The 17,989-nt window shown below is 41.6% G+C and overlaps 1 protein-coding gene across 3 annotated transcripts in view; it reads right to left on the bottom strand.

Annotated features, from left to right (window-relative positions):
• The window catches only part of NIN (ninein), a gene marked incomplete at its 3' end in the record, with an annotated part of 107,049 nt that overhangs the window by 36,643 nt on the left and 52,417 nt on the right, over positions 1–17,989 (bottom strand). For 2 of the 3 annotated variants that reach the window (XM_082865626.1, XM_082865627.1), the window contains exons 6-16: positions 17,560–17,599; positions 15,728–15,918; positions 11,751–11,897; positions 11,098–11,265; positions 10,486–10,622; positions 10,008–10,148; positions 9,579–9,753; positions 6,737–6,847; positions 6,274–6,363; positions 2,813–2,951; positions 829–950 (exon numbers count right to left, since the gene is read on the bottom strand). In XM_082865626.1, coding sequence (XP_082721752.1) covers positions 829–950; positions 2,813–2,951; positions 6,274–6,363; positions 6,737–6,847; positions 9,579–9,753; positions 10,008–10,148; positions 10,486–10,622; positions 11,098–11,265; positions 11,751–11,897; positions 15,728–15,918; positions 17,560–17,599 — 1,461 coding nt within the window. Of the gene's footprint in view, positions 1–828; positions 1,011–2,812; positions 2,952–6,273; positions 6,364–6,736; positions 6,848–9,578; positions 9,754–10,007; positions 10,149–10,485; positions 10,623–11,097; positions 11,266–11,750; positions 11,898–15,727; positions 15,919–17,559; positions 17,600–17,989 lie in introns of all 3 variants that reach the window. The other variant, XM_082865625.1, reaches the window with a different exon arrangement.

Raw genomic sequence — 17,989 nt, 5'->3', positions numbered from 1 at the left:
AGTATTTGTTTAACACCTGTCAGGTACCCTGCAGGCCTCGTGGGGACACAAAGTTGGGTAAGACATAGCCCCTGTCATTAAGGAAAAACCACTCTAGACATGCTCATGACAACTACAAAAAAGTATACTACAAGTCAGAATAAAACATATAAAACATATACTACAAGTCAGAATAAAACATATAGGAAAAATAGTTACAATGTAACCTGGGATTCAAAGGAGGGAAAAATCACATTTGGTTGGAAGAATTCAGGAATGTAAGAGGTAGCATTTGATATAAGCTCTCAAGGTTAAGTAGATTTTCAAGAGGTAGAAAGAAATAATAACACAGCACGTAATAGCATGAGCAAAAGAGGACAGTTTGATGAAGAGCAGCAAACTACCTAGTTTGGCTGGAAGATAAGGTAACTCAAAGGAATGGTAAAAGAGAAGACTGGAAATATAACCTAAAGCAACACGGTAAAGGGTTTTGAAGGCCAAGATTCAGAATTCGTACCTAATTTAGGAAGTAATGCTATATCAAAGGGCTTTTTAGTTTTATTAAGATGTCTTTCAGTGAGTTGGAAATAATGTAATCGTCTGCAAGTTCCATGCTTGCTAGGACTGAAGGTACGACATTTTTAAGAAACTCTCTCCTATGAGGAAAAGGCCTCACCCTTGGCCTGTGAAACCATGCTGAGGTAGTGCGTTCCTGGTAGCCAACAGGACACAAGAGGAAATGTATAGAAAGTGCTGCTCTTTGAGGAAAAAGAATTGAGAATGTCCTACATGCAAACGCTTGTCAGAGCTCAAAGAAATCGGAGAACAGGATTGATAAAAAGGTCTTACTTTATCTTCAAGCTCCAGTCTCAGGCAACACAAGTCCCTGTGATGTTGTTCTTTCATCTGTTCGATGACCAGCTCCGCCTCGATGCTCATATTCAATGGATTGCATTCTTCAGAACCAAGCCCTGAAAACACATCGGATCTGTTGACCCTGCAGCAGGTTCTTTCACTAACACAACTGGCATCTAAGGAAGGATATCCAGTTTAATTGAGGAATAATTTTTAGCTTAAATTACTACAGATGAGATCTACTAGGAAACAACAGAAGCCAAGTATTAGGGGAAACAAGAAAAAGTGAAGGTGAACAGATTCTTTCATGTACAGGCAATGTACCAAACCTAAATAGAATCCAACAAAATAGGAGGTGGGAGTAGATGTGGAAATTGTTGCTTAAAGGTGACCTCCTCCTAATGAAAATCCTGCAGAGTGAGGTAGTTAGGTCAAACCAACCAGCCTTCTTTCCATCCAATGAATACTGAGTGACAAAGTAGCAGAGGGGCAATGTGGCAGGAGAATGAACGGCCAGCATACTTGCTATGCTTTGAGGTGTTAACTTCATGGGTCAAGATATCCAACCCACCCCTCAACATTACAAAAGATTCAGTATTGTAATATTAATTTCCTGTAGTGCAGATAGGGCCTTACCTTAAATTATCAGCTAAAATTTTTTAAAGAATAGGGCATAGGTTAGGAACCTGGATATAGGCAGATTCGATAGAAAATTCTCGACTCATTCCTATGAGTTCACCTCTGCAACTGCCCATGATGATGACTGAGAAGGACACTGAAATGTGAAGCATAGGCTGAGGGCTGAGCTAGTACAAAGACAAAATGATTACATCTACTACTACGTAGAAATCTCTTAAGGCAGGGGACACAAAAAAGCTTTTCATGTGGAGATACACAGGCAGATGCAAGAAAGAGCGTAAGTCTAGCATCTGGAATTGACAGTCCTGCTTTGGGCTTTCTCTTCATCTATCATGGCACATCCCCAACTGAGAAGTGATACCTGGGGTGTAAACCACCCCAAGATGACACAGCCTCATGTACCCATGAGGAGAACTCCCAGCCCTTGGTCATCTATGGAAAAGCCCAGAAAAGCTTCTGAGATACATCATATCAGTTGGGCTCCATTCTTATACCACAGTAAGGCTACAGAGTACAGACTTAGAATCAGAGGAAAGGTGTTCAAGCCTGTCCCTGTCCCCTCCCCAATCCCTTATTTATTCCAGAATAAATAGGTAAGGAGAAGAATAAACAACCCTTGTAAGAACCTGTACTCCTGTTCCAAGGAGCAGTGGGGAAAACTACTTACGATGAAGAATTTATTATAAACCCTTTCTGAAACTGAAATTCAACACACTGGAGGAAAGGGGCAGGATGCCAGGAGGGAGGAAAAGAGCTGATAATGAATGTAGGAGGGTTCCCAAATGACTCTGCCTTCCAACCTTGCTACTCAAAATCCTCCTCAAAGGTACAGGCAACCAAGGTTTATTTATCTTATTTGTTGTTTTGCAGACATTTAGCACAGCCAGCATAAGGAAATCAAATGTTGTGGTTTCTGGCTGGCTCGCTCTCCAAAACACTGTCATACCAGTTGGGCACTCTTTTAGAAAGGGAGGATTCAGCAATAACTCAGTGACTGAATTCTAACACTCCCAAGGCCTGGATTCTCAGACTTGTGGCCAGTTTTTTTTTTTTTTTTAAACGAAGCAAATACCCTTGTGGTTTGATTTTTCCATTTCTTTGTTGATGCATATAAAAATCAGATGGAAATACTCTCATAAAGACTTCAAGGACAAATGAAAAAACAGACCACAAGTGAAACAGCTCAAGAAAACAGCACTGCCAAAGTCTTTTTTTTTGACGGGGGGAGGGCTGGGGTGGGGTGGGATTGCCAACATTTTGCAATTCTACATTCAATCACGGTTTTAAAAACAAAAGTCAAAGGCAGAGACTCTGAAAAGATGGCGTCTGAATGGCTTACCCTGGTCAGGCTCGACGCAACCACTGTTAATATCAAGTTCTTCTGATGGTGAGTTTTTCGAGGGAAGTCTGAGCACTTTGCCTTGTGCACGATATTCTTCCAGCTCAGACTGGAGTTCATCTACTTGGTCTTGTAATAGCTGGAGTTTAAAAACCAATACAAGTCTTAGATGTGATGTCAAAAACACAAGCAACAAAAGAAAAAATAAATAAACTGTACATCATCAAAATTAAAAACTTCTGTGCTTCAAAGGATACCAACAAGAAAGTAAAAACACAACCCACAGAATGGGAGAAAAGTTTTTGTACATTATATATCTGATAAGGGACTTGATTATAGAATATATAAAGAACTACTACAACTTAATAATAAAAAGACAAATAACACATTTCAATATTCAGCAAAGGATCCAAAGACACATTTCTCCAAAGAAGATAAGCAAATGAAAAGATACTCAGTGTTATTAGCCATCAGGGAAATGCAAATCAAACTCACAATGAGATACCACTTAATACCCACTAGGATGGCTAAAATAAAAAAGACATACATGTATCCCCATATCCCCTCCTTCTTGAGCCTCCCTCCGTATCCCACCCCTCTAGGTGGTCACAAAGCATCGAGCTGATCTCCCTGTGCTATGCAGCAGCTTCCCACTGGCCATCATTTTACATTTGGTAGTGTATATATGTGCATGGCACTCTCTCACTTCGGCCCAGCTTCCCCTCCCCCACGTGTCCTCAAGTCTGTTTTCTACATCTGTGTCTTTCTTCCTGCCCTGCCACTAGGTTCATCAGTACCATTTTTTTAGATTCCATGTATGTGCATTAGCATACAATATTTGTTTTTCTCTGTCTGACTTACTTCACTCTGTATGACAGACTCTAGGTCCATCCACCTCACTACAAATAACTCAGTTTCGTTTCTTTTTCTGGCTGAGTAATATTCCATTGTATATACGTGCCACATCTTCTTTATCCATTCATCTGTCAATGGACACTTAGGTTGCTTCCATGTCCTGGCTATTGTAAATAGTGCTGCAATGAACATTGTGGTACGTGACTCTTTTTCAATTATGGTTTTCTCAGGGTATATGCCCAGTGGTGGGAATGCATATGTATACATATAGCTGATTCACTTTGTTTGTGGTACGGCAGAAACTAATACAACACTGTAAAGCAATTATACTCCAATAAAGATATTTTTTTAAAAAGACATATAATAACAACTGTTGGCAAGGATGTGGAGAAATTGCAACTCTCATATTGGTGGGAATGTAAAATGGTGCAAACATCTTGGAAAAAATTTGGCACTTCCTCAAAAGGTTAAACATACAGTGATCATATGACCCACGAATTCCACTCCTAGGTACATACCCAAGAGAAATGAAAGCGTATGTCCACACAAAAACTTGCACACAGGACTTCCCTGGTGTCACAGTGGTTAAGAATTCACCTGCCAATGCAGGGGACACGGGTTCGACCCCTGGTCTGGGAAGATCCCACATGCCATGGAGCAACTAAGCCCATGCACAACTACTGAGCCTGTGCTCTAGAGCCCATGAGCCACAACTACTGAGCCCATGAGCCACAACTACTGAAGCCCGCGCACCCTAGAGCCCTCGCGCTGCAACTACTGAGCCCACGCACCGCAAATACTGAGCCCACGCACTGCAACTACTGAAGCCCACATGCTCTACGGCCCGTGTGCCCCAACTGCTGAGCCCGTGTGCTGCAGCCAGTGAAGCCCGTGTGCCTGGAGCCCGTGTGCCACAACAAGAGAAGCCACCGCAATGAGAAGCCCGCACACCGCAATGAAGAGCAGCCCCCACTCACCACAACTAAAGAAAGCCCACGCAGCAACAAAGCAGCCAAAATAAATAAATAAATAAATAAATAAACAAACCAGTGTGTACGTGTCCATCCCAAACTCCCAGTCTATCCCTCCCTCCCACCCTTCCCTGCTGGTAACCATAAGTTTGTTCTCTAAGTCTGTGAGTCTGTTTCTGTTTAAAAAAAACAAAACAAAACCAAACTTGCACACAAGTGTTCACAGCAGCATTGTTCACAATATTCAAGATAACCCAATGTCCATCAACTAATGAATGGTTAAATAAAATGTGGTAGAGCTATATAATGGAATATTATTCAGCAATGGAAAGAAATGAACTACTGATACATGCTACAGTATGGATGGACCTTGAAAACGTATGCCAAATGAAGGAAGCCAGTCACAAAGGATGACATATTGTATAATTCCATTTATAGGAAATGTAAAGCATAGGCAAAACCAAAGAGACAGCAAATAGATTATTAGTTGTGTAGGGCTGGGGGTCATGGGAGAGATTACAGCTAGGTGGAGAGGTAGTTTCCTTTTGGGTGATGAAAATGTTCTAAAATGAATTATGGTAATGGTTGCACAATTCTGTGAATATACTAAAAGAGACCGAATTATACACCTTAAATGGGTGAATTGTATGGTTATGAAAAACTGCTTAAAAAAATAAATAAGTGGACAAATTTGGGGAATTTTTGGAGGTAGAGCTGACAGATTTTACTGATGAAATAACTAAAAGCATAGGAGAAAACACCTCTACTTGATTAGAGTCAAGAGCCATAACTTACTTATAAGAGTGGCATAAATGTTTCGTTTCTTTTCTCAAAGCGTGCACGTGTATTTCCTGAGAAGGCAGGCTATGAACAACCTCATAAGGAGGTGATTGTTTTCTTCATTTTTGCCCAAGTACAATGTTCACCTAAAGCAGTTAGAACTCAGTTATGCCTACCTTGTTAAAATAAACAAGTGTCTGTGGCTTAAGGAAAAAAAAACCCCCACATTCCTGAGCTCAAGAGAGTTACTTTTTTAAAAAATCAAAGATTCCTATTATTTATAAGGATGTTTTTGTGTCCTCTGGTAGGAATTTGTAATGCCTTACTACTTAAAGACTTGAGTGGTTTCTGCTCCATTTGCATTTTGTAAATAAAATAAGGACTGTATTCAGGGGAAAAAACCACAGAACAAAAGCAAATTATATCAGCCTGCGTTGATCGCTCAGGAAAGACTAGTTTTGGAATAAGCACATCAACATGACCACGTTTTCCTTCTCTTAGAATAAAACTTTATTTTCCTCCAATTACTGGCAATTTCCGACCCAGATAAAGCAGACAAATGCAGTTTGCATGATTCTCTCGTATTTCAGGATACTAAACAATAACATTAACAACCAGCTCGTAGGTTAAGTGTTTTCTGTGTCTCAGGCTCTGTTCTAAGCACTTTACATATATTTACTCATTGACTCTCCACAACAACCTTATCTGGTGGGTACTCTTATTTTTGCTATCTCATAGGTGAGGAATTGAAACACCCGCAGATTAAGTGATGTGCTCATGGCCACACAGCTAGTAAATGGTGAAGCAGTATTTGAACCCAGGCACTCCTCCGCTAAGTTCTCTTCAGTCACTCACCCTGCACTGCTGCCCATATTCATTTCTCATCTGTGTCAGCCTTTCTTCTTGCAAAAAGAATTCAGCACTGCTGGGATCAAGGTCACCAAACTAGAAAATGAAAAGGGCAAAGTTGTCATTTTTTCCAAGTGTCCTTCTTTGACCTATAATGTACCAAAGACCCAAGTTTCTGGTGTTCACCCAGTGTCTGGAGTATGAAAGGAATGTGACATTTAAGCAGAAACACCATCAATTAGATGATGGGGAGAAGATTCTAGAGTGATGTGTTCAGTCAAAGCAGAGATTGTTTCTCAGTGCCACGCCATGTTTCCCTCGTATAAATTAAATCCCTGCAAAAATGACAGCTTCCTTTAGTCACATAAATAATTCCATAGAAGAAATTTTCTTGGTGGCATAGCTTCTGCTCTTTTGAGTGAACTACACTTTGGGGCTACATATCAGGAAATCAAATTTAAAGACTTACCTTTTCTGCCAAAACATTTTCCAAATTTCGCTTAAGTTTGTTTGTCAGATTCTCATACTCTGCCAACTTCTCTGCATTTTCCAGAAGCTCATTTTCTAGACGACTGTTTTCCTGAAGAAATTTGGGGAAATTAAGTGGGCACAGATTAAGAAATAAACTGTTGTACCATTTTATAGCACACATACATCAATGCTCTAGATTGAGAAAATGTGTTCATCTTGAAAGTTTCAGTACATTAGAGCAGAAAAAGTAAATATTAAAAAACTGATATCTATCTTATAACCTCAAAGCATGCCTCCTGGAGGCATGCTTTTCTTGATCCTACAGAACCATGCTGCCCAACAGTGGTCACAAGCAGTCACAGGTAACTATGGAGCACCTGAAATGTATACAGCACAAACTGAGATGTGCTGTGAATATAAAATATTCACCAGATACTGAAGAGTTAGAACAAAAACTCAGTAATAATTTCTGTAGATGAATTACAAGTCAAAAAGATACTGTTTTGGAGATATTAGATTAAATAAAAATGATTTAAAATGAAATTCACCTGTTTCTTTTTACCTGTTAATGTGCCTGTTTGAAAATTTGAAATTACATATATGGCTTGCATTGTATTTCCAATTCGACAGCATTGCAGTAGAAAATTTAATGAGGTGAAAAACATTCTCAATAAACTGTCAGATGAAAGACTGGTTGCAGAATACCTTGTTCATCTGACAGCAAAAGAGAACTCAAAAAAACTCTAAAAAGTAGGATAGCTCTAACAATTTTCATTTAATGATGATATAGATATGTTATATTTAATTTGCAATTTTATTTTGGTTTAAAGATGTAAAAGCTATACATACAGGTTTTTCATAATAAAAAAGGTGGGGTTTTTCTGTATATAAAACACTTGTAAGATTTCCACCCACATTTGTTAAAAAAATAAATGTGCCATTTGACATATTTTCTATTCCAATGCTATAGGATAATTGGAAGAACATTATTTTCAAAGTATATTTTGCCAAAAGAATACAGAGCCAATATATCTTAAATACATTCTTGTTCACACCCTCACACAGTAACATGGAGTGAAGAAGAATGTGCCTGAAGTGTTTTTGAAAAGTACTACCTTCCCCCAAAATGCAAGTTCTACAACTCTAATCTTCCAAAGTGTGTCTAAATTTAGATGTTAAAACCATCAGGAGCAGGGCTTCCCTGGTGGCGCAGTGGTTGAGAGTCCGCCTGCCGATGCAGGGGACACGGGTTCGTGCCCCGGTCCGGGAAGATCCCACATGCCGCGGAGCGGCTGGGCCCATGAGCCACGTCCGCTGAGCCTGCGCGTCCGGAGCCTGTGCTCCGCAACGGGAGAGGCCACAACAGTGAGAGACCCACGTACCGCAAAAAAAAAAAAAACAACCGATCAAGAGCAACTATCGGGCCTGTGTTGATGCTCTGGAAACTGACAAATCAGCTTCTGTTGCTGACCACAGGGAACACACAATCGGGACCACGGCCGGGGAGGCAGATATGGATACAATTATCTATGATGTGATAGAAAATATGCTATCTTCTGGCAAGAAAAAAAAAAAGTGTAATGGGAATGAAAAAGTAGGTTGGCCTGCAGTGTTGGAGAAAGCAGTGAAGGAGCCTAAAAGCTTACTGAGGAACTGAGACAGCTGATGGCAGGTGCAGCAGGGTTGAGGGCATGGCCCTGGGGGTTGCTGGCAGGATCTGAGGTTAGAAAGGCATGAGGACAAGCTCCCTGTCAGGGCCCTTCAGTGCTGCCATGTTGCACTTTTATAGAGGGAACAGCATGATTTTAAGTGTTCTTAAGTAAGGTAACTCTGGTGACAATATGGAGGTTGGATAGATGGAAAAAAGGATGCACGTAGGTCAGCTGAGAAATCGTGATGAATTGTGCACCTCTTCAGAGGCTGTGGAAATGGAGAGATGGGATAAATCTGAGAAGCATTTCAGAGCATCGACGGGACTCAGAAACTGATAATCAAGGATGACTGAGGACTTCAGCTTCTATGACTTTCAGCACAGGTGGTGATGTAGATTAGGGAGAAGATTCCAGAGAGGAAGCAGTTTGATGGTTAGGAAGTGAGAATTAGCTCAGTTTTTGATGTGTGGAGTTTCAGGAACCTTTTATAACTTCAACAGTAGCGAATATTCCATAGGTACTTGTTACCTTCTAGATACTGTAATATGTAGCAACTCATTTAATCTCCATATCAAAGCTATGGGGGTAGGTATTACGATGGTGCCTCTTTTGTGCATTAAGAAACAGGTTTGAGTAACTTGATCAAGGTTTTCTGTAAGTAGTGGTATCCAGATTGGAACCAGGCAGTCTCGAGGCCAGACCCCCTCCTACCCTGCCCACCCTTTATCTCTAGATAACACTGTACCATATTATCTGGTGTCAGAGTCCAATAAAGAGAAGGATCACTTCCTCTACAGAGGCACAGGGAAGGACAGGAGGATGTATAAGGAAAAAGGTACATTTGGAAGCAAAGAAACAAAGCTGATGGCCTCTGTGTGGCAGGAAATAAAGTCATCTGCTAAGAATGAGGAAGGGGGAGTGCGAGGAAGGAACAGAGCATCAAACAGGAGCCAAAGAGCCCTGAGGACCCAGTGCAACTTCCGGGGGTAAGAACAAGATACGCTGTTGGCAAACCAGAAGCCTAGACACCCCTGAAATCTAGCTCCCAGTGGGGGCTCTACCATGTCCAGTCATGACCCAGCTGGGCAGACTTATGAGCCCCGTGCAGACCTGTCCTCTTACAGAGCTGTGGTTTTCCACGTGTATTCCCAGCAGGGACACAGACTGTACAACCAGTAGGATAATTACCTTTAAAGAGAGGGCAAGGCGGTCCCGGGTGTAATTCTCTTCTGTTTTTGCCTTTTCAATTTCCTGCTCAAGTTCCAAACGCTGCTTGCCCACCTGTTGTAGGATCTGTTCTCTCTCCTTTCGAAGCTCATTCTTTAAGGCTGCTATTCGTTCCTTGTACTCTTCATCCAGTTTCCTGTGAGGAGGAAAGACTGACAAGCTGCCATCAGATCCCTCAGAGGTCCCTACGTGGATCCACCAAAAATGGAAACACAGAGTCACAGACATGGGAGGCTGCTTGAGAAAGTGTCTAGTGAATCCTGCTTTCCTTGAGGCTTGGCCACACCTAAGTCACTCCGGCCAGGTGTGGCCAAGCGGGCAGGCAGGCTGAGCCCCACTGCCCTGGGCCAGGGCGGTGGGAAAGGAGGGTCCTGGCCCAGCCAGTCGTACCTGAGGTTGTACTCATTCCGCCGCTCTATGGCTGCGTGGTGATCGTCCACCTCTGAGGCCATTAGAGACTTGAGCTTCTCAGCTTTTTCCAGATCTGACCGTAGCTTCTCTTTTTCTCTGACCACTTGATCAACTTGCTCCCTAGAATCAGAAAGAAACCAAGTATGAGGGAAACTGTTTCTAAGCAACAAGTAGACCCCAAAAAGCTCTCATCTGGCTTGCTTCAATACAAACACAAAACCAAGACAACCAAAACCCTTCAAAAACACACAGACATTCCACACAGACATTGAAGAGACATTCCTCTTCAACAGACTACATGCAAATCTAAGCTCTACCTCATTTTCACAGAAGTGAGATGATAGGCGATTAGCCACAACTGCGTACAGGATGGAAGAATGTATGCCACAGGCATCTGAATGACTTGCTCGACAAGTAGGAAAGGGAATAGAGCAGGTGAACCTTCTGCTTAACTCACAGCAAATGCCGGATCTCAGCCTTAAAGCTGGCCAGAGCTGCCTGGTGAATGCTGTTCTTGGTAACCAAAAGTTCATTTTCAAGAGCCAGCGTCAGTTCTGTCAAATTAACATTTCCATCAAGGCTGAAATCCAAGGCCTAGAAATCAGAACAAGTTCAAGACAATCACAAGTTCTATCCTGTGAAAGCAGAAAATGTGAAGCTGAATTTACAGTCTCCAGGCTGGATGCTACATTTCTTTAGTGATTGCTTAGAAACAATATTCAATCCACAGCATAACTAAGCTCTCTCTAAGAAAAACATAACGTGACTATTTGCATGTTTAAAAAAACTGCTATCTGGCACTGTAAATAAACACAACGGTAAAGCTCTAATCTTTACCAACCAGAGATCAGCTAAGAAATTTCTTATCAATAATTTAGGGGTTAAAAACATGGAAAGAGGTTATCGATAATCCTGGTTGAAGTGGGTAGGAAAAGTTACCTCTTACGTCTGAGATCTTGTGAATAGAAGAATCATTAAGGAGAAATCGAATCAAATCACAGTTTCAAAAAAATGGAATTTTTCAACCCTGCCCCAATTCGTCATTTTTCTCTCATTTTAGCTGCCACACCTTCAGGATCTCCTGGCTGTTCTCAATGCCCTCTTCATGCCAGGTGTCAAGTATTCTCTCCACTGATGCATAGCCCATCCCATCATCCAGGCAGGAGAAGACCCGAAAGCCAATGGTACTTGTCATCGCAGACGGGGTTGTGGTCCGTCGTCCACTCTCATCGAAAGACTGGAAGAAGAAAGAGACTTAAGCAAGCACAGGCATTGCAACATGGTGTTGGTCAAGACCAAAACTGGTCAGTCCTGACCACAAGGAGCAAAAGGCATGTCTCTCTAATTTATACTGCTAGGATAAGAAGTCACGCAGCCCCTTTGATCTCCCTTTCCTAAGTCAGCCTAGAATGCAAAGCTTATCAACAGTTGGACCTGGCCAAGAGTTCCTTCATATAGATGAAATGTGCCTCTAATTAACACCAGGTTTCTTCTGACCTACAGCCAACAAGAAGGGGCATAATTAGTGGTCTTCCTACTGTAATTTATGGTCATTTCTCAAACCCAGCTTTTCCTTCCCCAATGGTTCAGTCTTTCTTTACTACTCTTCTTTTGCCTCTCTTTCTCCTCAGTATTTTTCTTTAGACAGCAGATTAATTCATTAGAAATTATTCAAATGGATTTTAACTTCTACTCACAAAGAAACCACTTCCTATTTCTTACCTGCATGGAGAGGTGCCTTTTCAATTGTCTATATGGGGTAGATGCTGATGGGGTAAGGGATTTTCCATTTTTGAACAAGCCATAGAAAAAATCTTCTACACTCATTGTACCATCAGGATCAAGATTATGGAAGACTTCTTCAAGCATCTAGAAAAGGGCAACCATATATTTTAACTATTTCACTCAAAAAACCCCAAAGGCCCAGAGTACACTTCCAGCCAACAGAAATTGGCACCACTCTTGATCCCAGGACTCCAGAAATATAACATGTCCCTTTATTCTCACTTGACTGAATTTTTTTCCTTTCTAGTAATATGTCCTTCCCCCTCACATAAACTAAATAAAATTCACTTTCAACACCTTCATAGTTTTATGCAATTTAGCATTTAACTGTTTTCTCTTTTGCTCATACTGTTAGAACGGGTAATCTTTGATGTTACTACACGTTATTCTTGCGAATTAAAGAATTACTTAAAAATATAAAGATACAGCTTCCCAGTGTTGTAACAACAGAAGATAGTTAGACGTTCATTAAGCCGTTATATTACGGTGACTCCACATGATATTTTGCTTATTGAATTTTGGAAATTGGTACGTTAGCACGGCAGAATTGGGTCTGGGACAGATGGCAATGATCTAATAGTTGGGGTCTGAAACCCATGACTTGGGATTTAGAACATTACTTGGAACAGCACTGCGTGTTTGGGGTCTTTATTTCTTTTAATGCTTTAGCACAGGAGAAGTGAGGACTGGATAGGAAGGATTTCATGTGTATGCAATAGAAGGGTCCCTCCAAGAGATGTAAAGAAAAGGGAATTTTGCCTGACTACTTTGCACCCTGTGACAGTAATCAAGTAGTCCTCACCACATACAGTCCCTTCTAGAGGCTTGCCTAGGAGATGGTTTGTTCCCTAGCTTAACAGAGGAATGGAAAAGGGAATAAGCAGCATGAATCATGGATACCGCAAAACAGGGAGGGAAGGCGAAGACCTCCACCCTCACAGTCGGCTTCCTCTTTATTTGGGGGGCTAAGCTTTTTCTATAGGACATGCCCCCAGTGTACAAAATAGAAATCACCTGAGAATCCTGTTAAAATGCAGACTCTGATATAGTTAAATCTGGGGGGAGGGCCTAAGATTCTGCATTTCTAACAAGGTGATGCCCAGTTTGCTGAGTAGCAAGGAATAGAACAAGCAACAAACTTACTCTCGTTGCATTTGAGCCTACACCTGGTTCCATTCTAACAAAGGCCTCTTTGTAACAAATCCTCAAATTTTCAATATTCACTTCTTAAGTCCGGACTATGGCTAGGACTCCTGTCATCTCATGATTGTTGATTTTATCCTTCATCTAAGTGCCTGAGGCATTTCTTTTATGCAGTGCTTTTTTTTCCAATTCATACCCAATAGGAAACATCTGTCTCTATTCTTGTTTTTATACCACTTCCTCTGGAGAGGACTCTGAAACAAGAAAATCATTCTAAAGAGTGGAAATCTTGGGAAGAAGCAACAGTTCCTAATAGAGAAGCATATGATGAAACAGATGGAAAGGTATTTGGGGCAAAATTCTGAAGTTGCCAAGCTCCCTTAGCTTCTCCGTCTGGTTCTTATCAACCAAAAGAACACTTTCGTAGAGGACTAGGCTTTCAGGACTGTCAAACCAGAAGTCACAGTAAAATCCAAGTGTGCTGACTGAAGTGAATCAGCATATTTGGCTCTAACCTTAGCTCCACGTGGGTTGGCCCTGTGACCTTGGCCAAATCAATGCACAGCTTCCTGACTGCCTAAACACCCATCACCTGATCCATCTGAAGTGGTGGAGTAAGTAAATCCCGCCAGTTACTGTACATGGGGGAGTGGACAAGTAGTGAATAAAGGGATGTGGATTCAGAAGAGGGTGGATGGGCAGGGCTGGGCTGACAAGAATACAAGTTAGTGGGCAACTAGGGCACCCCCTGCAGTCTGTGCAGGAGCTGAATCTAGAACCCTGAGGACATTCTTACTCCCCATCACCAGCCAGGTCTTTGGATGGTTGATTTCCCAATGTGTAAGTTGGGAAATAATGCACTAGAGTAGGGATCACAAATACCTCGAGGGGCCAGGAAGGTGATGTAAATAAATGAGGCAGGATGGTCTTGAGCCATTAGGAAGTGGTGCCTTTTAAACCAGCGAACGGAACACGAGTGCATGCCCTGTCCAAAGGGACTAGCTGCTTCTCACTGCCAGCAAAATGGAGCCAAATCTTCTGATTCTTAGAAAATTCTCCTGATTTTAAAAAGTATAGCAAAAAATTCAATTTTTAAACATTGGGTAGGCGACGTAGCCCTTAGGTCATATTTGGCAGCTAGGGTGACAGTTTGCCATCCCTGCCCTACAGTCGTCCTTGCTTCTGGAAAGCAGGGCACTAGTTTTAGCCCTAAGACAGTGAATCTAGTTTCCCTTCATGATGATGGCAACAGGCAGCAGTGATCTCTTTCTTTATCTATAAAATGAGGGGTGACTAGATCTAAAATTGCTTTCAGTCGTAAAATTCTAGGATTCCAAGTTGTATGCTGATGAGATCATCTTGAACTTTCAGCTCCGCTGTGGTCTAGAGCTAGTAATACAAAGTACTATGGTGTTTCATGATTTTGGTGGGGAGGAAAAACACTAAGTAAAAGCTACGTTCAATTAGCAATCCTTTACTCATCCTCACATCAGAAGAAAATAAATGTGCTGCTTCTTTTCCTGGGTTCTGGAGTCTCCACCACAGAAGAAAATGCAACTCCCCACAAATAGCTAAGTTTATTCCAAGATTTGTTCTTAGATAAATAATCCAAGTTTGTGCAATATTTCTTGGCAGAACAACCCAAGGTTCTGCATACTGCGCTGGTTTATAATTTAGGAGGATGAATTTAATTTTATGACTCAACAGCCATCACTGAAAAATAAATGACGACTGAGCCGTTAAAATGTAGTCAGAGGGTGTGCAATGGTCACATACACAAGGGAGAAGGGCGGGAAAGAACTTTTCGGCAAGCTACACTACTTGGAAGCTTTTGATAATAAACCTCTTTCTGGTTTAGGAAAATAATACCACTTATCCTCTGAGCTAGCAGATAACATGGTTTCAAATATCATTATAATCAAAGTTTCCCAAAGCTACCACTGTAGCCCTAACCTCTAAGTCCCTCCAAACCTTATTTTCAGCTCTTTGAAAGACATATCTTGGAATTAATTACATTCTTATGTTTCATGGCTGTTCATGCACCCAGTCCTGCCACCCCTCTTAATTTTTTAGAAAATGTAAAGTTCAGAATTTTACCGAGCAAGTCTTTTGGGGGCTCCTTCAGGACTCTTCTGTTGTACATTTTCAAAACCACCAACCTACCCTTTTCCCTTTCCTCATGACCAGATTATTGTGATGGCTCCTGGCTGGTCTCCTAATCTAAGACTCTCTTTACACCACTGTACCCCATAAAAGAAGTTCAGACCACCCTCATTAAGTAAGTTTTTCCTACGTATTATTACTTAATCTGCTTAAGAACCCAGGGCTGATACTGAGATCTGCTCTCCAACAAACTAAACTTATCAGCCTGGCCTTCAAAATATTCCAACTCAAATCTCCTGAACTCCCCTCTTCGTCCTTCCTCGACACCTTTCCCACATTTTGCTCTGTGAATGCCACATCTACACATAGATTGACATCATGCTACACTGAACTGGTGTCTGATAGTAATGTGGGGTAATGTGCTTAGCACAGTGAGGGGCACACAGTACGGGTTCAGTAAGTGTCAGCTATTGTCAGTTTTTCTTTTCCACAATACAACATGAGGTCCTCAGAGACAGGATCTTCATGGCTGACTTCCCAGGAAAAAAAGAGAATGGAGTCTCTGTAACATGCTGCAGGAAACCGAAATATGGCTATTCCTAGCCTGTGGCCAGTTTAGCTTTTATCATGATTACTATTCCTGAATAAAAATGTGATGCAAGGCTTACCTCTCCATCGACATTCTGCAAACCATACTGCTCACAGATGGAGATCAGCTTCTTCCGGTTTAGGTGACCATCACGGGTGATCCCCAAATCTTCACAAACCTCCTGCAGTTTCTCTTCTATCCAGTCTTGGGGAGGGGAAGGCCCACTTTGTGAGGCATTCAAATCATCTGGGTTCCAAAATCTTAACTGGCCTAAAATAAAAGCATACCGTGTGTTGTCCCTAAAGGAACTGAGAGCCTATTCTCAAAGAAAAATGTGCTTTTTGAAAATAAATGCTATAATAAAGAGACTACAGATGTTGATTTGATTTGATCCTGAAGTTCAAATGAAGCGGAACCACTGGTTCTTAGGCTGCAACTAGGGCCAACAGACACTTTTTTGTTCATTGGCAGTCATACCTATGTAAGAGATACCATCTCCTGTGCAGTAATGCCAAGGTTCTAGGCTCATTTTATTCCAAAGGAAAATATGCACAGGCTTAGGCTTTGGTGTGATCGGAAGGAAGGCTGGTTGAGAGCCATTCTAAGGAGCTTTTTATATGCCCTACCTCAGCTATAGCTACCAGACTTTATTATCTCCACTTTCTTTCTAGTCTAAGCTCTGCTTTTACTGAGAAGGAAATAATTTCATGATACAGATCATAAAATGATTATAAAAGGCGAGATTAGCCTGTTTCCAAATCTTTACACATACGAATATTCTGACCTCTAAGGATTCCAACTTGAAAGAATAAATGTTTGCCAGGGCAAGCTATTAATTACTGGTAATATTAAGGATAAGTTCTATTTGAAGATTTAAGGATCAAACTGCTTATTTAAAAATAAAAATTTATTTATCCTCTATTAAAAGTTCTCACTTCTAGTTAAAATTTACTTCCATATTAGAGATTCTGTAAAGTCATTACTTAAACATGAGCTAATTACTGACAAGATTGTGTGTGCCTGGAAGAACCTCAGAGAGTTGAGAAGAGCATTTAGTGCTACCCCTACTATTAATCAAAGACATTAAGCCCATCACCGCTGTGTCTTTACAGGTTGGAAACCTAGAGAACGTGTAATTACACTTAAGTACAGTTAATCCAGGGTAGGCTGTGAAGTGGGTTGAGGTTCCGTCAGCTGAACCACAGTGCCATCTGCTGGCCAGAAGATCAACGTGTTTTGATCTATCTTAAATACATCTGAAACTTGTCAAGGGATACATTTTTTTAAACATAAACTTATTTATTTATTTATTTTGGCTGCGTTGGGTCTTCGTTGCTGCGCGCGGGCTTTCTCTAGTTGTGGCGAGCGGGGTCTACTCTTGGTTGTGGTGCGCAGGCTCCCCACTGCAGTGGCTTCTCTTGTTGCGGAGCACGGGCCCTAGAGCGCAGGCTCAGTAGTCGTGGCACATGGGCTTAGTTGCTCCACGGCATGTGGGATCTTCCCGGACCAGGGCTCGAACCCGTGTCCCCTGCACTGGCAGGCGGATTCTTAACCACTGCGCCACCAGGGAAGCCCTGTCAAGGGATACATTTTAATAGGTAACTATTTAGTTTTGGATTGTTCATAGATTAATGTGAAAGTCTATGTAAGAGAGTAATTAACCCATAAGTGAAATTCTACATCTTAGTTGCCACATCTTGCATGATGCTAAATGCAAGGATTTAAAACTATGAGCTCTCAACTGGGAATGAATTTTTTGTTGCTGTTGTTCTTCAGGTTATTTCTTAGTTGGCCTCCAGCAGGCAAGGTGGTTAGTAAGAAGGCAAGGGATGCAGGAAGGGGATGTGGAGAGTGCCCTGTGAATGGCAGCCCCTCCTTCCCAGGCAGGCCCCATGCACATGCAATTCCTACCTTCTGCTTCATACTCCTCGCTGCGCTGCGTCTTCCAGTTCTAGGGGAGGCAAGAGAAGATGAGTGTGTTTTAGAACTAATTCTGTTCTCCAAGACCCGATCACTCTCTGGCTCTGAAATCGTCATCTGAGTGAGTCATGTGATTCGGGACCCTTCAGTGCATTCATCCAGGTTGGCTCTCCTCAGTCAACAAGCCAATTAACAGGAGACTCCTGAGAAACACGCCACAGCCTTCTGCAGCATCGCACCAAGGATTTGCCTTTCACACTTGTGAGGTGGCATCACTTACTCAACAGCAAAACCTATCACAACCAATAAAATCAGGCTGAAGCAAATATTCAGAATCCATCAACTAACAGGAGTTTGTACGCATGCATTTATGAATGTGTTCTTCAATAAATGTTTAATGGGTGTGAGGTATTATGCTATA

This window comes from Leucopleurus acutus, assembly GCF_964270905.1.
Source record: "Leucopleurus acutus genome assembly, chromosome: 1".
In the NCBI taxonomy this organism is placed as follows: domain Eukaryota; kingdom Metazoa; phylum Chordata; class Mammalia; order Artiodactyla; family Delphinidae; genus Leucopleurus; species Leucopleurus acutus.
Note: the sequence above shows the minus strand (reverse complement) of the source record. Positions and strands in the feature narration are given on the sequence as shown.